Genomic DNA, 24352 nt, shown 5'->3' on the forward strand with positions numbered 1-24352 from the left:
TTCTTGTTGTTTTCAAAGCTCTAATGACATAATTTCATTTAATATGTAAAAAAAAAACCCAAAATACATTTAAGTTCTATATTTTAGTGATGTTTTTTATTGTAAGCAAAAGAGTATTTATTTATTTAAAATATGTAATTATTGATAACAAGTTTGCATGGTAATTAAGTGTTTAAAATAACTGTTTAAACAAAGGCATGTGTGCATAATACAAACCCATGTTGGAGATGAATGTACACAGTAGTATGGGAAGACTCTTGAAGTTGGGCTGAACTCACTGTTTCTATCCAAAGGTTCAGCACAGAGTATGCGGAATCATGGAATCATTTAGGCTGGAAAAGACCTCTTAAGATGATTGAGTCCACCATTAACCCAGCACTGCCAAGCCCTACACTAAACCATGTCCCCAAATGGCACATCTACCCATCTTTTAAATCCCTCCAGGGGTAGTGACTCCACCGCTTCCCTGGGCAGCCTGTTGCAATACTTGAGAACCCTTTCAGTGAAGAAATTGAAGTGTGGGACCTCAAAAAATGTAGAAAATATGAATTGCATCTCTTGTGCTGAGTTCTGCCAGCTGACAGTGATTGGTACAAAATATGCTTTTAAAACTAATTCCAAGACTTGGCATATTTCTACTGGCATTAGGCTGTGAGAGATACTACCTTAGCTACAGTTTTAACTATTGACTTACAGTACTATCAGAAGATAAACCATTCACTAAGAGTAGTTAAGCAGAGAAAACCAAGCAGAAAATATTGAAGAAAATAGATAAAGAGGAGTATGGAAATATCAAAGTAAAGAAAGAATGTAAATCTTTTTTATTGTGAAATCAAATGCAGCTTTAAGTTAATATTTATTAATTAATAAATATACTTCATATTCAGAACTTTTAATTTCTTTTTTGTTATTCAGAACTAGACCAATGGAAAAAAAACCTGCAGTGAGACAAAAAGATTAATATTAATGTTAATATTTTTCCACTGAATGTACTACAGTATCGTCCTGCTTCTGCCACTGCATTTGTTTGATCACATGTATTCACATTTGCTTCAGTAACAGCAATGATAGTTTATATGTTTGGGGTTTTCTTTGGTTGCTCTCCACATAGAGAGCCACGGATAGGTAGGAATCCATTTTTCATTACAGACTTGTAAGCCTGAGATTAATTAAAATATGCTTTCATTGCTGTGAAACAAAAATTGTCCGGATGAGATTTTAAAAATGTAAGTACAAAGGTGTTGTCCTTTTTCAAGGTGTTATCCAGGGAACAGTTAAATCACTAGGAAATTTCTCAATGAGAGTAATTTATCTTCATCCTTTAATAGAAGAAAATTAGCTGCTGGGCTTGTCAGAGCTAGCTGTTTCATTGACAAAGAATCCAGAAAACAAATATCTGAGACTTCTGAACTCCTCCTTTCTTCTACTCTTCTATCCATACTGACCTTAGCACTAGAGAAACTTCATATGTGTCATGAAAATGCAGGTGAGGTAGAGCAGCCATGTTGGTGTCTTTGGTGATGTGAATCTATCCTTTCAGTGAGAGAGACCAAATTATGCATGTATCTGTTATTTGTGGGGGCTGTAAATACAGACAGGTCAGAATGTAGACAGGGGTCTATGGGAAAATTAATTTTTTCAGATTTTTGTGTTAGGTAATGACACTCCAGAATCCTGGAAATTCCAAAGACAAAGTGTAAAACACAGTTTAAATGGAAGGAGTCTCCTGGCTGGTTCAGCTGTGAATTGCCATGTGAGTGAGCACATAGAACACTAAAGGGCCCCGTATAGGTGCTGATTTGATTTAGATGTCCCTGGCGACAATTACTGCTGAAAAGTTTGATTTATCCATCATTTCATGGACTGGGTATACAAGTCATGTCTGAACTGACAAAGGAAGTGGTTTTCCACAAAGTCTCATATAACTACATCTGTTACTTTTACTGTATAATCCATTTTTACTTCTTTTTTTTTTTTTTTTTCCTCAAGAAGGTGATAAAGATGCATGGTGTCCAAAGGCTTTTATAGCTTTGAGCTTAAATAATTTTACTAAAAAAGCTACTCAAGTGAAGGAAGTTTCACATTTGTGATTTACTTCCTATTAAGTGAGCAATAATTGTGGGAGTAACCAATTAAGGTTAGGTGGCAATAGCTTCTATATTTGTCAATATATTGACACTTTTTGGAATATGATTTGGAATTCACCCTGTTAGTTCCTTTATAACTTTTGTGCTGTCTTATAATGATCCACTGTCATTAAGAGCAATTAACCATAATCAGAATAAGCTGTTAAGAATATATTCTTTATTTTTCACTGAAAGTGCAGCAAAGATTTACACAATTAAAATTAGCTTTTGTGAAGAGGCTTTTCCAGCTTAAAGTGCCTAAATAATCATTCCATAAATGTAGAGTGGAAAACATGAATGGATTTAGGAAAACATAACTGATTATATAGTAGCAACACTTCAGTGAACACTTATTGTAGATTGTCAAGATGACAGCAAAATTGCAAAATGTAGGACTGTGTGGTAACTGTAGGTATTTCTCAGGAGTGTTGTGTTATGAAAGAGAGAAAAACATCACACATCACTATGTGCTGCGTAGAAATTTCTAGTATGTGTTTCTTGCAGACACTTTGAATGCCTAACCCCTCCTTAGTAAGAATTGCTCCTTCAGCTTCAGCTGGCTATTTAATAAGCTCTGAGGGCAGAACAAACCATTGAAGTCCTGACATTGACATATTCTGTCAATACTATCTTACATTTAATTGTGGTTCTATTCTGTCTATTACCTTTTTCTCTAGTTGTCTTAGGCTGTGGCAGACGGGTGAAAGTGTGTATGTGATGGGACACTCACAGAAGGATTCATTGTGTGTTATTCCCTACCAGTAGAATCAGAACATTAAAACTCAATCTCTCTGCTAGCAATTCAATATTAGATTAGAAAGTCGAGAATAAAGTTTTATCTTATACAAGGTCACCACTTAGTATCGTATCTGTTCCCAAGCAGGACCCTATATATTAAATCTTTTATCTTAGTCATAATAAAAACTTCAATGAAAGCATAATATGATCATCAAGGTAGGTTCAGAGTTACTTTGTAATAAAGAAAGACTTTGAGTGTACTGTGAATGTTTGCATTCTGGTATGATGTGTCAGATGTACTGACACATTTCCCAGAGAGACATTATTAAGTTTTGAATGCTTGGTTGGGAAAAAAAGATGGCTGCCCAAACAGGGTAATAAATCAAATAAACATGGGAAGAAAAAGCAAAAAGAAAGCTCAAGGATTGGGAGTGTGAAGGTTTGTTTTGAGGTGAGAATCTCTGAGGCAGCAAGAGTGGCAGTGAGCAGACCACTGTGGAGAGAACTACTTCAGCCACTGAGCTTAACATGGAATACAGTAATGATGATGTTCCTGTGATTCTCCTTCTGTTCAAATTTCTGGAGCTTGTAAAGTTGCCTGTTTCTTGCTTCTATGACATTCTTGTTGTAGACTAGTAGTATTAACCCTGTTTAAATGGTTTCAAAGTTCTCTTTTTGTTCGCTTTTGTCAAAAGGAAGAATTCAAGTTATATTAGATGTTTTACCAAACATGTGCAATAATACTTTAGGCATTTAAAACTAAATGAATTTCGTCATTGGTTAGGATTTCACCCTGACCAGAAAATACCTATTATTGATAATTTTTTCTCTTGCACATTGAAACAGTAGATTTTAATGACTATTCTCAGACTGCTGTTATTTATGGTGTGGAGGAGAGCCCTTAATGACACAGGAATAATTGTTAACTCTGCAGAAAATAAACTAAATGATGTGCTAGTGAAATTTCCTGAAAAAACCCTTATAATTGACATAGTAATAGATATATATTTTAAGGCAGCTTGCAGGAAATATGTTTAGGATGAAGTATTAAAATCTATGAAACTTCCTTTAGTTCTAAAGTATGATATGGGTGAAGAAATCTCACTTTTCCATTTTGATTTTACAGCTTGCACATGCAGCGGACATGCAAATATATGTCACATGCAAACAGGAAAATGCTTCTGCACAACTAAGGGAATCAAAGGAGATCAGTGTCAACTGTGAGTACAATTAAATTTAGCCCAAAGATATTGCAATTCATGACTGGTGTATAATCACTTTTTCCCCTGGTTTTGGTTTTTGTTTTGTTTTGGTTTTATTTTGTGTTTGACCTGACAAATGGTCAAACAGTGGTGAATCTAGTGTTCCTTACATTTCTTAGGAAATTTCAGTATTACTTAGACTTTTGTTAAGAATTACATCACAAATACTAGTAATGTTTTGCAGATACTACAGACTTAGAAAAAATAAGTAACGAGAAACTGGATAGCTATCTGTAGTTGTCTTTTTTTTTCTTAGGTTTTTAAAAAATTATATTAAGTAAAAACGTATGTGAAATAGGTAATTATAGTCAGTACATTCTTATCTTGATAAGAATCTACAGTTATAAGATTTTTAGAGTTTTGGAACCTCACTAAAAGTGTACAGTGTTTCAGACATTTCCCCACATCTTTAGAGCTAGATCAGAGGAATGTGTAGACCTGTCATGGAAAGTACAATTAGTGTATCTTGTTTTGTACTGGAATAGCTTATTGTGCTTAAAGGAAGAGTTAAAATAGATAAGTAGAGCATAAAACATAGAGTACTGAGAACAATAACGTACTGAAGTGGAGCAACCAGTCAAATAGGAGAAATAACACATTGAAGTTAATTATGAACAGCTTTAAAGATGTTTCTTTCAGTCCTTTCTATCCTGTTATTCCATAGGAACCTTATTCCTTTCACAATTGTAGTTATTTTAATAGTATCTGGCAAAAAAGTTATCTTAGCAGTGTTGGTTAGAACTGGGGAAAAAGCATATAAATACAGCTTATTCCTTTCCAGCAGGGAGAGGGGCCAGAAGGTTGTGTTCTGCCTGCCACAAGGCATCTGCTTTGACCAGATTTGTGAATTTCTCTTTGATACACTTAATGAACTGGCTTCAATCCTACCCTTAATGCTTTCCTTGATAAATAGGCAAGAAACAAGAATTTCTGGTGCAGGGGCTGTGTGTATATTCGTGAGAAAGCTGTCTTGGCAGGTGTACTGTTTCTGTGCCACCTCTGGGACTTTCTGTCCAGACAATTGAAGAGTCTTGGGATGAGACAGGAAATCAAGATTAGGACTAAGTGATGCATTTTTATAATGACAAAAGCTGGAGTGATAATATCTTTAAACTCTGAATTAAGTCTTCACTAAGTTTTTTTTCCCTCTTTTTGTGTCTAAACAGTCAGTTCTAGATGCTAATGAGTGGTTTGATTACCAGCATGCTATGGACTTATATCAATGCCATTCTACCTCTTTACAAAGAATGGGAAGAAAAAACCCAGCAACTACTCCTCAGCTTTGTAACACCTGAACCACAAAACCCAGTTTATTTGCTCATAACTCCATTTCTCTATCAACTACCCTCCACTTAAGGCATTTTTATAGACCTTTTCCCTAGTCTGTATTTCATGTACCTATGTTGTTATTGTTTTCCTTTGTCTTGTGTCCATTTCATCCTTGGTTTTTCCACTCTCATATGGAATTTTGACTCATATGCTTTAGTTGTGCTGCTCAGCTGTATCAGTCTGCTGTCCTGAGTTTGTCTGTTGTACAAAGATTCATTTACTGAACTAGAAAAGGTTTTCCCAGTTATGAATTTTCCTGATCAGCAATTACAGCAAATCCACAAGACAGAAGAAATGGAAATTTGAATTTTGACTTTTCAAGGGTGAACTTAAAATTGCAATTGCAGACTGAAAATCCCTTGTTATTTTTACACTGAAAATCCCTGGTTTTGTCACATCTGATACAATCCCCTTCTAGATTCATACGTAGATAAAAGTCTTATCTGAGGCAAACTGTGATGTTAAAGCATTTGATATTCCAAATGTTGGGAATGTTGATACGAGGTATTTTTTACTTATTCATGATGAGCCCAGTCTTTGAGTTTTCAGGTTTTTGTTAAACTTTGGTGTGCCGTTTACTCCATTACCTGGGATGTTTCAAGGGGAATTCCAGCAAAATCTGTAGATCTTGGTGGGTTTAGCCACTGCCTCTTATGTAACTGCCTGAAAATTTTAGCTTGCTTCTATAAGGACAGGTTACAGCCCTCAGCTAGTTCTCAAAGTGCTGGATCATTAGGTTTTTAAGGAGAACAATAAAATAAAACTCCCACTTCAACATTAAATATATGTTGTAAATGTACTAATTTTCTGCTCTACATGTAGTAGTTATTGCCAGATCTATCAAGGATTTGAGATACTTTTTTTTTCTGTAATTCATGTTTCTGGCATCAGTCATTTTTACTTAAATTGCAGCTTTCATTTAAACAATATGTCTAATATCAAAGCTTCAGGACATGACCCAAATGCAGTCTAATGGCTTAAACTCTCAGAAGGCACTTGAAACATTTGAGATCTAAAATTTGAAGAAAAATAAAATGTGGGGGTTGGTAGTATTGTATGTCAATCTCAGCCTTTTTGTTGATTTTTTTTTTCTTTTTTTTTCTTCTTTCTTTTTTTCTGCAGTAGGCTCTCTTTCTCTGCTTTCTCTGCTTTGGTATATTCAGTATATGATATGTAAAGTTCATGAGGCTCTCTGGGATCTTTCAGAGTTGCAGGCTCTCTGTAAATGAAACTACATTTTTTGTAATGATTGTTACTTCCAAACATTACATTTTATTCAGGAAATTGCCCAACTTTGTGAAGATAGAGAAGAACTAGAGTCTAAATGTCCTGTATCATTCCTAGAAGGTAGTGTTCTTAGGAAAGAAAGGAGAATGAGGTAGTGGCTAAGGGAGCAGCTGCAAGCAACTTACAGAGACATTTTGGTACTTTATTGTGGGTCAGTTTTGAACGTGTGAGATCTGGAGGACACTGCAATATTGGTATTGCAATGTAAAACTGGCTATGTTAGCAAGATATCTCTTGCCAGAAGCTGCATTAAAAATGATACCTGTGATTTTCTTAGGTGTTTTGTTCCCATGAAATATGCCTTTTGTCTTTTTGAGTTCAGTACTAATTATCGGGAAAACAGGAAGTGGTTTGGGCATGAGGGTTTGTCTTTCATGAGAATTAAGTAATTTTACTCTTGGTTTCTAACTTAGGATCTTCCATAATTGACTAAATATGTCTTTTGATTTGGCAAGCTCAACAGAACCAGAATTCTCTCAGCACCGGGATTCAGTTTTTTTCTAAGGGTTTTCATAGTTGTTACTTCCTCTTCAGGCTACTTCCAAAAATGCAAAGTGCAGAGCAAAACTGATCATTGTTACAACTTTTCAGACATTCTTGGCTGTAAAATAGGAATGTAAGCAATGTCCCTGTCTCTTCTGCCCAACTGGTTTATGTTATTATGCATGCTGGATATAGATTTAATTAAGTTATATCTGCTTGGTTTCCTATTTGAAAAATATACTGTGCTGGATTTTCTTTCAAAATAAGTGAATCAAAATACCTTGTTTATAAAAATTGTTCCTCCAGTGCCATGGCCATGCCATTCAGTGATTGGCATTTGAATAATTTGTTTTTCTTGGTGCACGTTATATCAGTGAAGCAGTGGAACAGGGCAGGCTGCCCAAGTCTTTTACAAATGACATGCCAGTGAGACCCATTTTGAATTCCACTGCTCAGGATGCATTTGTTATAAAATGCTAGTAATTTTTGGTGCCGAGTGTTGCTATAGTTGCAGTTGTGTAGGGATGTACAGGTAAGGTAATGCTTCTATGTGCTATTTTTATTACAGTAAAGTAACATGGCTGAAAAGAATAGATAAGTTTGCAAGTTTTTAAGGTCTGAAATAGATCCATAAAGATTTGAAGCTAAATATAAGCTACAGACAATCATGCTGTCCTCAGTTAGATATTGAGTCTGGACTGAGATGAATTTAGGAGTGGGAGTGATGCTAATGTTTACCTATACAGGAAAAAGAGAAACAGGCATAGACTGTGTCCCATTGGAGAGTTACTGGGAAGAAGAGAGGAAGGGAGGTCGTGACTACCATAAAATTGCTTTATTGTTGAGCCTGATTTTCTGTTATCCAGCAAAGTTATAACCTGAGTTTCTATGCTTGTTTTTAGAAAGAAGGAGGGGACAAAAGACCTTGTTGGTTAGGCTGACTTTACATCTTGCCCAGGGCTACCTTTAAAGCAGAATTGCACGTATCTGCATAGCATAATGTTTTGCCATAGTCTCAGACAGTGTCAGAATAGGTTGCAAAGATTTACAGTTTAAGGGATTTCCCCTCACTTCCAGTTTAAACTGTTGAAAATGATGGGGCTGTGCTGCATTGCATCCTTCAGGATGTGCAGTGAAGACAGCTGGGAATGCTCCTCTGTGTCCAGGACTAGAACTGCAGTTAAGAGTTAGTGAGGCTGAGTAATATCAATCACATAAGCCAGAAATCAATATGAACAACTCTTCTTATAAAGCACCAGCCCAATGGGAGAGGTGCTTGCAGTTGCACCATCCCTTGGTATTGCTTGAGAAAATGTAAAGAGACTGGAGAATTTCTTCTAAGATAGTGCTGTTCAAATTCCAGAAAAAACTTCTAGGAGGTTGCTGACAGTGGAGAGCAAGTTCTTTGCAACATATGGTTCTACCAGCCATTTGTCTCTCCTATCTGCATAAACATAATACCCCCGTAGTCAATTCTTTGTGTCCATATATAATGCTGGGGTCTCCAAAAATCATGAATACATTTAGTTTGATTATCATTGTCACTAACTTGGCTAACTCTCTTAACCACGGATATAATTATTCTGTTCTTTTCATGCTGCTGGGTTGGATTATAAACTGTTGTTATTCATGGGAGCCATTATTAACCTCACAAATCATAAATTGCCATGTATAGGATAGCATTTGTGAATCACTCTAGCAGAGTACTTTTTACAGTTCCTTATTAATGAACTGCTGTGATAAAACCAGGCCCTGTGTACCTGATCTAACCATTTTACATCTTCAGTATTCACTCTTACTTGCTGTCGGATTCCAGGTATTTTTCAGATAATAACAACAAGTCCAATTGTTGTCTTGTATGTCTCACACCTGCCCAGTGAATATTCTGATCCAGCCATTTCTGGCCAGAGAAAGTGTTTACACAGTCAGTCCAATAAATGGCTTTGGTCTGTAACTCCCTGGTCATACAAAACACATCTTGGTGACAGTACAAGTGGCTTAGAAGGTCTCCAACAGTGTCGTCCCATGCCACTTAACTGCAACCTGTGTGCTGTATGGGCAGCTCTGGGAGTTGTTCTGGATTTGGGAATTCTGCTTTGAGCAACTGGGCATCAAACAATTTGGTGTTAGATAAGCATCACAGCTCCTGTGTCTCTTTGTGGATTTGGTCTCTGATCCACTCAGTTTTGATGCTTTTCTTGTTCCCTTGCATCCTCCTCTTAAGGAGACAGTGAAGTCAGAGTCTTCTCCCTGGGCAGTTGTCCCTCTTTGAAGTCTGTTAAATCTTTGTTTACAGACTTTACACCATAAAACTAGCTCTTGAAGGTTGGGGTTTTTTTAAGAATTAGAAAGCTTATTTTTTTCCTAAATCTCAAAGGCAACAATACTTAATCCTCCATCACCTCCTAACCCAAACCCCCACTTCAATTTTTGAAAGTCGGAATATTTGCTGCAGGCAGGGGGGAAAAATAACACGTATTTCTAGTGGAGTATGAAGTAAGTTGGCCCTTCCTACTGCTTTTGTTAAAGATAAGTGGTTCTCTTTATAGAACGAAAAGAAAGTAATCAATGGCTTTTCTGGCTACTCATCCTGCTGTCATCAGAAAAAAACCCTTCAGCTGAGTTGTGACTAAAAAACCCAGATGTTTCAGGGACTTCTTTTTAAAAATTCTGCGATGTACTGCTCTATTGTAACTGATTAAATTCAGTGTATGCTATGTTACAGTAACAACCCTCTACCTCACTATTATTATTGGTGACTACAGCTATTGGATTGAGCTTTGGACAATTAACTGTGGAACCTTAGGAGGAAAGTGATATTTCCTTTGTGGAAGGGGAATATTTAAGAGGATTTTAAAAAAAAATTAAGAGTAAACACTCCTACAAAACTTTATGGACGACAAAACATATTCAAGGTGAGAAAAAATGTTGCTAGTACAGTTTTTCATGGACTCTGTATTAAACCAAAGGATTTGACATATATTATTCTTTTTGCCTTCATGAAACACAAACACAATGTATATGTACACATTTGAGAAATCAGTGGTTTCAGAGTGATTATAATTTTTTGGTCTTCCTAAGGAGATCTTGGCTGCTGTATGAGGTATGGATCCACCTTAAAAATGATTATCAAAATGTTAGGTATCATTATTGGTCCTTTGTGCTGGAAAAGGGCAGGGAAAGAAAACCAAAGAGTTTCCTGACATGGCCCCATCCTTGCTGATCATAGTCTGTATCAGCACCTTAGACAGAGGCAGTTTTTCAGTTCTAGGGACAGGGAAGAAGGGAGAGAAGTGAAAAGAAGTAGTATTGCTGTCCCCTTAATCAAAAATTTTTTCCTTAAATTAGTTTTGGCTATGTAAAACCATCAATTTTCAGTTGTTTCACAAACAAGCAGGTTCTTTTTATTAGTTTTCAGTTTAGGTATGATGAATCAATCAAAATTTTCAAAGTTGTGACTGAAGGCAAATAAGAAGTCAATCAGGAGACAAGACTGAATGTCCTTCAGATTCCAGGAACCATGCATCCCTTGACTTCCCTGGACTCCCACTTCTGAGGTGTCTTCTGGGTGTATAGCTCCATCCCAAGGTGTCTTGCTGTTGTTGCCTTGTCTTGCTCCTGCCACAAGCCCTCTGGATTAACCAACTGTTTCTTCCCCTGGTGCAGTGCAGCTACTCATTGCTACACCTGGAGATATATTACTTGTTTATTAACTTCTTTGTACAGCTTCACCTTTCTCCTGTGGCTTTTACCAGGGATAAAATAGATAATATTTTCTGGTAGAAGCACTTAAATATATTCTAGTAAAAATCCTAAATGAAATTATTTCCCTGAATCATTCATGGTATTACCATATTGAGGACCTAGCAAGATTATTTTAGAGTATTTTATTAGAGAGAAAGGAGAACTGGTTCATTTTCCTTAAATGATTATCGGCACAAATGAGGTTTGGTTGGCTGAACTTTAAAGAGAGTAGAGTTCTATTGTAAAGAGCATTATGATTTAGTTACAGACATTGATTTCAACACACTGAAGTGGTATTTCATTATGTACTGTTGGAATTAAATACTCTGTAGTGGAAACTCCAGTTGTAAGCAAAACAAGTAAGAATTGTTGTAGGCGACAGATATATTGATACAGGTATTGTGGTTTCTTCTCATTTGAAACTGATCTGTAAAAATGAGATCATTTCAAAGGAACCCCAGCTGTTTCTGCACAGAGTAAGTTTTGCATGTTCATGTAAATTCTGACCTTTTTTTGAGGTTTGTGGCAGTGGACTTCATGGTGAGCTTACTACATTGGATTATTATTGGATGTCCCTCAAAACCCACCTTCTCTGTTTTTGTTGGTTTTTCTTCTTTTTTTTTTTTTAATAAGACAATATCTTCCTGAAATGACAGCATTCACTGAGGCACAAAGCATTGATTCTCAGTAAATGATGAGCAGCACTTGTTAGGACTTTTGCTTTTTAAATGACTGAAAATATTTTTTTCCATTATAATTTAAAGAAAAATCCATTTAAATTGAAATGACTAAGGGATTATTTGACCTGTTCTATATTTAGTATGTTTTTATATTACTAATAGCCATCATTTTCTGTCTGAGATAGTTGATTAAATATACTCTGAACTTTGTTAAAATGTTTTTTTTTTTAAACTATAAAATTGTATTTAAATCCTGTAGGAAATATATACAGGAATCACTTAAGTAAATTTGTCTCTTGAACTATCAGGGCATTATACAAATAAAATAAAGCATTAGGATATTCCTGTCAAAATAACTATTTCCCTTACTACTTCAGTATGTGGAAAATTCAAAATATGTGCTTAATGGGAGGTGAGTTGGAATTTAACCATCACAACATATATTCCTTTACTAAATGTAACTGATGTATTACACTCCTCTTACACACTCCAAGTTTTCCTTTTTAAACTGGACATAGCAAGTGTTCAAGGAGAATTTACAATGAAAGTAATGTTTTTCAATAGAATCTCTTTTAAAGTTGTCATTTAAAAGAAAATCAGATCAAATGATTTGAAGATGATCCTGATTTTATAATTGACAGTTAACTGAAAATATTAGCTGTTATAGAGTGGTTTTCTGTTGAAAACCAGGTTTGTAATACTACAGTAAGTATTTGGTAGCTTTAAAATGGTTGTCTTGCTGATGCTGCTTAATCCAGCCAATTGATCACATATTTTTGACAAAGACTGAGCAAAGGCTGAAGGGACTGTCTTTGTATGTCTGTTGTCAGGACTTGTGCTACCCAAGTCAATACATTTCAGTGGATATACTTTTTATTTCAAGGGAAAACAGTTTTCTAAGGTAGATCCATCCTGAACATCCACATTTTCCTTATTTTCAGAGCACAAGTTCAATGTGTGTAGTGATCCAAACATTTTATTCTTTTTAATGAAATAAATCATGAATTTGACAACACAGGTTTTGTGAGTCTCAGGTTCTCAGTAGATCTACAGTGCTTGTGACTTTTCAAAGCTGTTGAAAATTCCTTCATTATTCTCAGATCTTAAGCTGCTGATAAAATAGTATCCATCGTGCAGTGTAGACCAGAGCTTATAGTTTACATCTGATAGACCATTAGTATGGTAATTAGTAATTGGGACAAGAGTTGTTAGAGTTCAAATAGACATCTGGTTTAATCAATTTGTCATTAAGCTAGTGCAAGTATATAGGAAGCAAGGGGAAAAGAAAATACCATTGTGAGAGCTCACAGCTCTCTTACAAGCTATCAACACATAGCTAAGTTTGAAATTGAAATAGTGCCTCTTTATCTTGCTTGATATGGATTGCTCAGTACTCAACTTTCACAAAATACCATGCCCTGTTTTTATTTTAAAATCTATTTTCAAAACCTTACAAATAAGTAAAACAAATGAAGCTACACTGTGATGAAAACCGTGGTGATAGATATATCTATCAGCTTCAGCTTGTGATATTTATTCATTTTGTATGCTAACAAAGGGAAGAAAAGCAGGTTTTATACAGCAATAAGGAAAGGCTAGGTCAGGTGGATACTGCAGACACTACTTGTTAGAAATCTCCTGGTGATGGAAAGATAACTTTTCTTCTCCCCTTATGGTCTCTAATAGAAGTAATATGCATCTCCCTACTGCTGCTTTCATCTTCTGTTGTCTCTTTCAGTCGATTGTATACCTTTACATATAGATGAAAATTTAGCTGCAATAGTTATATTTCTGGTTTTAAAGTTAGAACATTTTGTTTCACATTGTTGGCAGCTATTAGTTTTATATTGCTTCAGTAGTTGCTGAGAGTGTTAAAAGAATGCACATAAAAGATTAAAACTATACATAGACAGAACTAAGAAATGTGTTTTGGTATTAAGGCATGGCAGTGAGAAATGTCTTACTTCTCATTTCTTTTTCCATGAAGTTTCTGACAATTATATAGGCTGAGCACATCAATTATACAGTGTTAAATCCAGCTTAAAGAGCCCGCAATTTGAGGAGCCTGCAAGTTACAACAGACTTGCATTCTGCTGCAGTTGTATGTGCAGACATCTAGAAGTCATGCAGGTTGTCTTATGTGTTGAGTCTTCTTTCCATTTGTTTTTTCCATCTCAACTCTATGTCTGCACTTGTTGCAGAAGAGCCCATGTTCTCACACTTACCCTGTCCCGAGTACAGACAGTGCCAGAAAAAAAGTTACCTAGAAAATCGTAGATATTTGAATGGTACTTTAACAATTAACATAAGGAAAAATAGGAGGCTATAAAATCTATATTGCTTGAAGTCCTCAGCAACTATGTTGTGGCTGAAGTCCTGTTGTTTAGTTGATCACTGAAATCTAATGTGGCTACCCATACTGTTATTCCTCCTTACTGCAGTTTTGTGTATTTAAGAGGGACGTTTGTTCATTCTTGTTTAAAAATCTGGAGATAGACAATCTGGGATAATGGATTCTGCAGGCTGAACATATGTAAACATATATGCTTACATAAATGTTCTTTCTTTTCTTCTTTGTCTTCATTCTTAGCCTGCATTATCATGTGAAAGACATAAAATAATCAAAACTTGAAAAGACAGTAAGTTAAAATAAACATTATTACTGAAAATAGTAGTATCTGTAGTATTTTACCTTTTTTAATATAAACTCAAAACCTCTGAAACCAAAAGTAAATTCTGTCTCATATGCAAGGTATTTTCAGGGAATGGTAACTGATAAGGCAACAACAAGTAGCATAAGACCAATTCTATCGGTACTCACCAGATGAAAGATGATAATGTTTAAATATTAGAAATGTTTAAATATTAGAAATGGTCCCTTACTCTTTTCTTCTTTTGTACCGAACAATCACCATCAGAAAGTATAAAATATAAATTAAGCTGCGTAACCTTTGAATGCTATTTTTTTTTCTTGTGGATGTATTGAAAAGTAAGTGGTATTCTTTATCTAGCTTACTAATAATGGGGCTGGGGAGCTTGATTACAAGGACATCAATCCAAGAACCCTGATGATATCCTAAACTTTAGCAGTGAAGCCTGACTGCTTTATTAGATTACCACTTCAAAAGGATTGACAGATTTAGTTCTCCATCTCCATCTATTATTTTTATATTACAAGGAAAGAAATTTTTCAGCAATTTAAGAAAAGAACAAAGTACCAGAAGACACAGTAAATACTTAGCTAGGAAAAGTGTTTTAAATAGTGTCAGGAGTCTGATTTAGAATCAAAGCAAACTTATAATGACATCTGAAAATTTGATCTGCCACAACACTTTTCTTTCAGTGTTGCACAGAGCAATGATAAACTTAGGAATACTGAATTACAGCAGAAGGCCAAAGGGAGAGCAGTGGGAATGGCAAAACAACATAAGAAATCTGTCCGAAAGGGCTCGCTGTCCTGGAAGAAAAGACTTTTGGGCTGCTCACAGAGAAGTGATAAGAATTAAAGGGTAAAGGAACAGTCAGATGTGCTGAAAGAGATTTAATAAATCAGATTTCATAAAGAAGGTTTAACTTAAAAAAAAAATATTTGCCCTGGAAATGAGTTCTTACAAGATCTGTAGGGAGATAAGGGCAGCAATTACTTTCTAACAGATGCTGCAAAATGACTTTCTAATCCTGTTCTCCTTTAGGCCATTTTATCCTCTCTTACGTGTAGTGTTGATTTAATCACAGATTTGGGCCCTGATTCAGATAAATATTGTAATACATGATAACACCTTGTTCCTTAAGTTTAAGAGGAAATATTTCCCTGATTTGGTGAGAACTGGGGAACATATGATTTACTTTTACTTTCCCCTGCTCTTGGGAGGCTGGTTGTTAATTGCCGTGTATGGAAGAGCAACAAGAGTTTGACAAAACAAGTTCACAAAGTCCTTTCCACTCCTGATACTTTGCTTCTCTTCATTCATTCATTTTCCTTCTCTTTATTATTTTTTGTTGGTTTTTTTGTACTTGGTAAAGATAAGGGTTTTTTTTGAGAAAAGGTCTTGTTGAAGGTGACAAATTATGATTGTAAGAAGAAAAACATAAATCAAGAAAAAAAATATAAATCAATCTTTCATGTTGAACAAAAAGATTGCCTCCTCTGTATTTATGAATAAAAGAAGAGGTAATAGCACATTTGAACAGATGAACAACTTCACTGCAGTTCAGTGCCAACCACGTATAAGTTAAATAACTCTAAGATTCAGAAGTGGGAATTATGTAAATGCAGTATTTGTGATAGATATGCGTTATTTTAATTTTTTTAAAAAAGAAAATGCTTTTATTGTTCAGTTGTACTTTAGTTTTTTTTTCTCCTTTTTTTCTCATGTATTTATGCCACCCTGATGTGTATAAAATCAAATGCATTTTCCAACCCTGCTTTTAGTGTAGAAAAAGGCTAAAACTTCATGACGTTTTTGTTGTCTTAATGCTCTTGTCTTTTTGTCATTGACCTTCATGAAACCTTTCCTGTGCCATTACTTTATTGCTTTTGCTCTTGCGTTTTTGGAAAATAGTTAACTGTGTGATTTAATAAATCATTTCACATTTACCCTTCAGAAGCTTTGGTTAGAGCTTTCCCTATCCTCAGTTTTTTAGAATTACTTTTTGTTTTTCATTGTCTAGTCAATGTTCTTAAGTATTTCTACATGGTTAAAGTTATGATAACATTACAGGTTGCTTTTAGACTTAGTTGTTATGCCACAGGATGTCGATGGCCTTAATTGAAGTATTTGAACCTGTGCATACTCTCTATCTGTCCTCAACCTTTGACACGTAATTTCTTCAACCCAAGAATCTCTTGATTCTTTTATCTGTTATGTTTGCATCAGATAAACTTTTCTGCAACAGATGTAATTTAAGTACTGACCTTAAAATAAATAATGATGAATATTCAGCAAACAGTAGTTCTTTCATTGGGAAAAAGAGAATGAAAGAAATTATGACTAATGTCACTGTTATAAACATGGTAGAAGTTAAAATTGAATTATTTCGGTTAAATGCAGACCTAGAAGCAAAAAAGAAGCATTGAGTAGTACAACCCAAATGTTATTCTGATACATCTTCTTCCTCCATAGTGGATATATTAAACTATACTCCAGATATATCCAGATTTATGTGTTTCTAAATGGTATATTGTACCTGAAATTTTCTTCTGTTATGGTAGTGGGTTTTATGGTGCACATTTTGTTTTTAAAACAGAATATAGTTGTGAGATATTTCTGTCGATTTGATATTTTGTCTTTTGAATGTGTGCTTATTTTTATTCCTAATATGAATATTAGGAATAAGCAAATCCAAGATTGCTTGTAAAACATTCTGCCATTCCAAAGTCACTCTTGAAGTAGAGCTTTGAAATCAGAGGGTCATTTCAGTTATATTTTGTTTAAAAATAAAATTTAGAAAGGAAACATAATGTAATCATAGAGTGAATTATTTGGATTTTTTTTCCACTCTGATATTCTCAAAAGAGCATTCACCTCAGAGTGCATCTCTCCACTGGGCTCTCAGTTGATTTCTCTCTCTTGTTTACATAAAATGTAAGAAGTACTTTGTTTTTCTGGCATGAGGGACCATTTCAGTCACCAGAATTGTGTTTCAATTGACATTAAAATATTTTGCATTTCTAAATTATGGATAATGTTACAAATTATAGCGTTGATTCTGCATAAATTAGAAACCCAATCAGAAAACAAGTGAGAAAAAAGACCTTGGGAATGCAAAGACAACTGAGGATATGGTTGTATTTTAAATATTCTTAAAATCATGTATATTACTGACAAATATTGTAACTGAATTTTTCCTCTTAAATACTAACTTTGATATTATCTCTCAGTTAAAAAAACATTTCACAATATTAAAACCATTGACTAAATTATTGGACTGAGGGGGTTTATTATTCTTTGACTTAAGCAAAATGACTTGGGACAGATTTTCATGCTGGCTAGCAGAACAAATTTAATTCAAACTGAGATGAAAGGCGGTTAATGTAATTGTAGCCTATTATCCTATACAGGCTTGAGTTAAGAAGCAAACCAACAGACAGCCAGAAAATGATGGATAGAAAATAGAAACGCTCAAGGCTGGTGAAATAGAGACTTGTGAGGGGATTATGCCGTAACTGTTCCCACACAATCTCTGCATTGGTAATATCCCACCTCTACCGTATGTCTGGATTACTCAAAAGGATTTTTGTATGCCTCCTGGGTCCTCTTTATTTCTCTCTGACGTCAAAAAAAGGTCCGAGTTTAGTAAATTTCAGTACTTTGTAATCATGATTTTTTTTTTTCCCTTAATCTACCCCCTTCATCAGTCCTAGGGATGCCATAAAGCATTCTGTTTTCTCTTCCTTCTAAACACCTTTTTCTTTGTTATCACACAGAGTGATGGCAAAGTGGTTGGCCACATAAATAGTTAAAGTGTTTGATCCTAAGCTCTTCTTTGGGGCTCACTGCTAGCAAAAAGATATTATTTTTAGCAGAATATTTAGTTAAAAAGTAGTAAATAATAATCAGCTCTCAGGTTTTTCAACTGTAAGAGTGGCTGGTTTTTTTAGCCACATCCTTTGGATAGGATATTTCAGATGATCAGATGGCTTTTTTTAGGACTGCATTCTGACAGTTTACCTATTTCTCGTTATTCCATTTATTTTTTGTTTGTTGTTTTGTTTTTTTTTAATATATATCAAATTTTGCACTGCAAGCTTTTAGAAATCAAAAATACATGTCTTGGTCTCCTCAGAATATCTATAGAAAGGCGCTGAATTTTACAGGAATGTTTCAATAGCTTTGTTGCCATTGGCATAGCCAAGGAAGCAGAGAAAGCGCATTCTTTCCTGTAAAATAACTGATCATACCTAGTGCAATACATACATCTCAGGAAACTCTAGCAATATCTCATGTGATGCTTATGAAATACAGGAGATCAATTGCTGCTCAGAAGTCCAGCTAAAGCAGCTGTCTCATAGCCTCTTTGTAGAGAGATTGAGTCTTTGAGATATATGGGCTGGAATGATAAAATAGCTTTTAAAGGAGTCTAGGAGTTAGATTTCCCAGTCATTCCCAGCTGGAATGCAAGAATTTTCTCATCCATTGCGAGTTCTATCACCAGAGCTCTTATAGTACCTAAATAATTTATTTTCTTTTTTCCTTCTGACATTGTTTAGGATGAGATTTTGTGCATTTGAAAAATACTTTATTCTGTGAACTGCCCTTTGGGAAGTCGTTGGGATTACTTAAAGGCTCTGTTCTGTGCTGTACTCACACAGGAGCAAGCACTGCTTTCCATGGCAGTACTCTGCAGCTTGCCTATCAAACCCAATATAAACATAGTTTGAACTGATCAAAACTGACAGAGCAAAACTCCTGTTATGAATTATTTTACAGTACCTTGCCGTGAGGATCTAGTGTCATTTTAGTCAACTTTCTTTACCTTTGTTCCAGCCATTCCTTTTAAGTTTCTTCTTAAAGGGCAGATAACTTTTCAAAGAGGGTCGGCTGAGACTGGAAGTGTTGGCAGATATAGTATTGTTGTTGCAACATAGTAATATTTATTTCCACTTATCTGGCACTTCATAAAGAAGTATCAGTATCATCTCTGCTCCAGGAAATTCATGAGATTATGTGCTATAATGGACTGGTGGAGATTTGGGCTCTTCATAGGAAAGGGGGCAGGGAAAAGTGGATGTTTGTATTTACTTTGATACTTTCTCCAGCCACCCAAACACTTTTCTGTGTTCTATTCTTAATAGATATTTCTGTATCTCTAGGATTGATATCTTTTTTAATAAAGTCAAATAAAAGATGGTGCATGTTAGATGAGGTCGATATCCTAGATATTACAAAGGACTTAAAAAGAGTCCAGACATGCTTGTAATGGCAATAAGGCATGAATTTTATAGAGTTCACCATGCAGGGGTGGGGTAAAAAAAGTTCTTTCAGCCAGAAGGAGAACTACCAGAACAATATATTGGATAGATTTTATAGATATTGATATGATCTGATGGATGACAATGTGGTATTAAAGACCAGCAGGACAAGAAGGAAGCTAGGAATCTGGAAAGTGCCATGCCTCCATGTTTGGTTTCCTAATGATGCTCTCCTAGTTCCCTTGTGGTAATTTTTTGGAGACTCACCATTAATTGTTGTTCAAGAAGGAAGTATGATTCTCTGGCAATTTCTGTCAATGCCATAGGAAACAGGTATGGTTAGTAAATATCCTCGACATGCTATCTGAATATCTAGTCAGAAACTCTTAAGTCATCTAGGAATATTGAAAGTTACTTGAAAACGTCACGTAAGAGCTAGAGTTTTTGCTTCCTAAAAGAATGATAGCTTGTGACTTGCAGTATATATTGTACTTAAACCTCTGTGATATTTATGCTTTGTGTTTGTATTATAACGTCATTAGCACTTTAGAAGTTGTTGTTGCAGGTGGAGCAATAATTCAGATAACATGACTATTTTCTAAAATTCCTTAATGCTGTATAGCTGATGTCCTAGAGGAAACCATGACATTTTGATTTATTCATACCTTTGTCTTCATTTTGCATTTAGCATTCTTGAATGTCCACGTATAAACAGCATTTGGCCATTGCTAAGCTGCAATCTCCACTCCAAAATGTGCTTTGCTTCTGAATCGTCATTTTTGTCTTGGCTTAGTCAGAATTTCTCATATTTTTTTAAACATTAATTGCCATATTTTGATAAATTGTAGCCTTAAATTACGAGACAATGATCAAAGTAACCATACATAATTTGAAGTAGAAAGAGAAGTAACTTGCCTGTCTTTGTACTATCTTCTGAAAATTATAGTGTCTGTATGGCATCCTCAAATACATATTTTTGAAATTGCCTTTTCCTTAAATTGCCTCAAAATTATAGCCTTATATAAATAGCGATTTTGTTAAAAAAACACCAATACATCAAAAACAAACCCCACCCCAGAATCTTGAGAACAAAGTAAAATGAATGCAATGAACATCAAAGGTAAACAGATGAGAGCTCTATAGCACTCTATAATGCTATAGCACTGAACTTTCTCCATCAAGATTGTAATTGAGTAGTTCTTTGCAATAATTGCCCTCAGAAACTCACCATAGATTAAATTCAACAATAATAAAGTAGTCATATTAAAATGCACATTTTTTAAAAACAAGATATAAACTGTTTAATAGTTAAACATACTTTCTACAAATAGACTTAGTAGTGGTAAAATTTTACAATTCAGTAATGACTAACGAAAGTGCAGTAAACCACTTGGGACTTAGTGTGTGTATATATATTTTTTTTAATCCGGTCTACTTGATGAAGCCATTTACAATACATTTACTCTGACTGTCAGGGCCTGTTAAAATATTTAATGTTGCTGAAGTGCTACCTCTCCTGCTCTTTTTGAGAAATGGTTTCTAAATAACAATATTCAAACATCCTTGGAAACTGCCAGAACATCAAGAGCAGTGAATTGCTGATCACAGAATAGCAGAAACTGTCAGGTTGGAAGGGCCCACATTGGGTCACCTGTCCAACCTCCTCAAGGCAGGGTCATCACAGAGCACATGGCCCATGATTGCATCCAGGCTGTTCTGGAATTTCTCCAGTGAGGAAGACTCCACAGCCTCTCTGGGCAGTCTGTTCCAGTGCACAGTGACTCGCATATATTTATTTTGGATGGTCTTTAAGGTCCCTTCCAACCCAAACCATTCTGTGATTCTCTGAATGCTCTATTGTTGATATCAAGTTAACATTTAACACGTTTCAGCAGTATATACCTTTTAAAAGAATGAAATATATAAATTTTGTGAAGTGACTTTTGCAAAGTAAAAACTTAGGAGGAGCTGCATTTCAGTTTAAGCAGTGATAAGTATTCATAAACTGTGGATGGTTAATTTTCTGTTTCTTCTATCTAATTCTTCTTTATAAAGGGAAAGAAATAGTTGAGAAAACTATGCTAATATTTCTTGGAGATGTGATTCTGTTCAGTTTAAACATAGCCTCTTATTTTGAGCTATGGGATATTCTAACATTTACTTTCTAAGGGCTGGAGCAACGTCTGAAATGTCTGATATAGGTCAAAATGTGAGAGAAGAAATGTGTGTATTTCTCCTCCCTGTCTTTGAAAGAACAGTGACTGATAAGAGGGAAGTCTGCTTTACTAAGTTCACCTTTTTACATATATAAAAGTTTATACATCATTGCCAAAAATATGGTCATTTGTAGATAAAGGAGAGTGCCAGAGGTAAAGGGTAAGGCCATGGATATGAGATTTTTCTTGTTCAGAGTAAGTGGCATCAAATCATTCATATGTGAAATCCATTGATTCACGTGTCTGATTCATGAAGATTAACAAAGATAACTTTTTGTCCAGCCAGTTCCAAATGATGGCTATAGGTTACTTAATTCTCATATAGAAGAGATGCAAATAGAATCTAGAGTTTATTAGAAAACTTAACTTTTTTCTCTTAATTATATAATTATGTGATAAGTGACATCTGTTTGAATGCTTATTTTCTCCTGCATTGCAATGGATATTGTTATTTGAAACATCATTCATTCAAAGAGTATATAAGAACTCCATAATAGTAATTATTCTGGATCTTTCAGGGAAGAAGGATTTGCAAAGCATGGAGGGGTCTGGAAGTTGAAAGCTTGCTTATGAAGGATATTTTACTTTTTCTTTTGATGAGATCAGCCTAGATCTAAAAAAAAAAAAAAAGACATTGCTGGCCTAGGACTTTTTCATGAATTACATGAGGAGGAGACTAATTAATCTGCAGGAAAAACATTGTCTCAAGACATAGTTATATGCACTTACAAGAAAAAACAAATAAATCATTTCCCCACATTATTAAAAAGTCCTAACTGGAAACATAAATCCTAGTACCTTTTACCCATTTAGGTTATCATTATCTTAAAAGGTAGGCTGATAATTCTTTGTATCTGAAGTTACTCATGACTGGAAGGATCTTGGCAGTGTGAGAAGTGGAAATGTCCAATTTTTACTTTAGAACCAAAGATACGTTATTGTAACTCAAAAAACCTGAGAGATCTCTGACTGACTGACATGACAGTGGATAGCATTGGGACAATATAGTACATAGTACAATGTCAATGCAGTTAAGAAGTAGACCCTTAACTATCAGAGGGATATATTTGCATTTATAGATTATTATTTCGTGTATTTCATGTATTTCACTTCAGCAAAATAAATATTATATCACAGGATAAAAATCCAATAATAATTAGCAATTAAACCTATTCTCTGCAAAACACATATCAGTCATTAACATTGCTGATGTTAAATATGGCATCTGAACTCAATTATTGCATCTGAATCTTAGCACTTCTGTGGAAGAATGATGCTGCTTCTGAATCTTTTAAACATTCTTGAACTCGCAGTATATGGCACAGGCTGATGTAGCTTAACTGCTGGTTGTGAGGTCACTAACTTGCTGTTGACCATGTCTGTTGTTGAGGGTTGGATGATGTGGTTCTTTGGTAGTTCTGTGTAAAAGGTATTGAAGCCAAGCAGGCCTAAGGCAAGACCTGAGTCTTGACCACACATAAGTGTGAATCAGGGCATCAGGTATCGGTCACTCCTTGTTCTGGACTAGTTACCAACCTCAGCTGTTCTTGGGTTATTGCTTTCATCCATGAGTAACCACTCTTGAGCTGAAAATCTGCAGTTTCTGTGGGATCACTTCCAAAATGTTATGAATTACAGCCAGTTATTGACTGTAGTTAAGCATATACCTCAGCTTATATTCTCATTGCTGGAAAGGTACTTTGAGAATAGGAAATTTTCAAGAAGGGGTAATCAAGAAGCAGCGTAAATACCCATACTAAGCTCAGTGTTACTACATTATTATTAATAAAGGTGCATTAGCTATTTCATAAGTATCTGCAAAAGCTGCAGTCACATCACCATGGGCATGCTTTAATGCTCAGGATGCAGTAATATATAGCAGTATGCAGTAATTCTTCATAGTCCTTTTATGATGTCACAGGCATGTGACAGAGAAGTCTTAGGTTTAGCCTTACAAACACTGTTTGAACCTCAGTTGCAAGGTGCCTCAAATAACCAAATTTTATATGTTAGATAGTATTCCTCTATTCAACCCCACTCCCTTATAACATCATACCACTGCAGTTCTAGGAAAGTATAAGTACTTTCAATAAAGTATAAATAAACCAGAAGCCTGTTGTGCAAGATCAGTAATTGGGGCAAGGAGATCAGAGGCAGAAATCAGTGATGGAGAACAGCAGCAGCAAGACCACTGGTTAGATTGGGAACAGCCTGAGAAGTTAAGGCTGGGACAGAGTTTAGCAGTAGTCCTAGAAGATATTCTTACTCATCTAAAAGCTGGGATAAGTCACCAGTCAGGGACCAGGGATCCTCTGCTAAAGCAGTCCATTGGTCTGAATTTATCAGGAACCTCTTGTAGATAAAACGCTGAGAACCTGGGCAAAAATCCCAGGCCTGTTTATGACCACCTATAGATCAGAAAGGTGACAACTCTTCTCCAGACACTATGAAAGTGGTCTGTTAATTTGCAAGGACAAAATATGAGGTAAGGGTCATAAATATCTGTATTATCTAATATACTATAACTTTGTATAGTTGACAAACCTTAGTATGGGCCAGAACAAGAGAAAACTGT

The 24352-nt window shown here is 35.2% G+C and overlaps 1 protein-coding gene across 5 annotated transcripts in view; it reads left to right on the forward strand.

The window, feature by feature from the left end:
- Nucleotides 1–24352, forward strand: part of ATRNL1 (attractin like 1) — a 464278-nt gene that overhangs the window by 137907 nt on the left and 302019 nt on the right. For all 5 annotated transcript variants that reach the window (XM_029958558.1, XM_029958557.1, XM_029958556.1 and 2 more), the window contains exon 20: nt 3991–4084. In XM_029958558.1, coding sequence (XP_029814418.1) covers nt 3991–4084 — 94 coding nt within the window. The remainder of the gene's footprint in view (nt 1–3990; nt 4085–24352) is intronic.

The sequence above is a fragment of the Manacus vitellinus genome, unplaced genomic scaffold (genome assembly GCF_001715985.3).
Source record: "Manacus vitellinus isolate BGI_N305 unplaced genomic scaffold, ASM171598v3 scaffold_15_pilon, whole genome shotgun sequence".
NCBI classification, from domain to species: domain Eukaryota; kingdom Metazoa; phylum Chordata; class Aves; order Passeriformes; family Pipridae; genus Manacus; species Manacus vitellinus.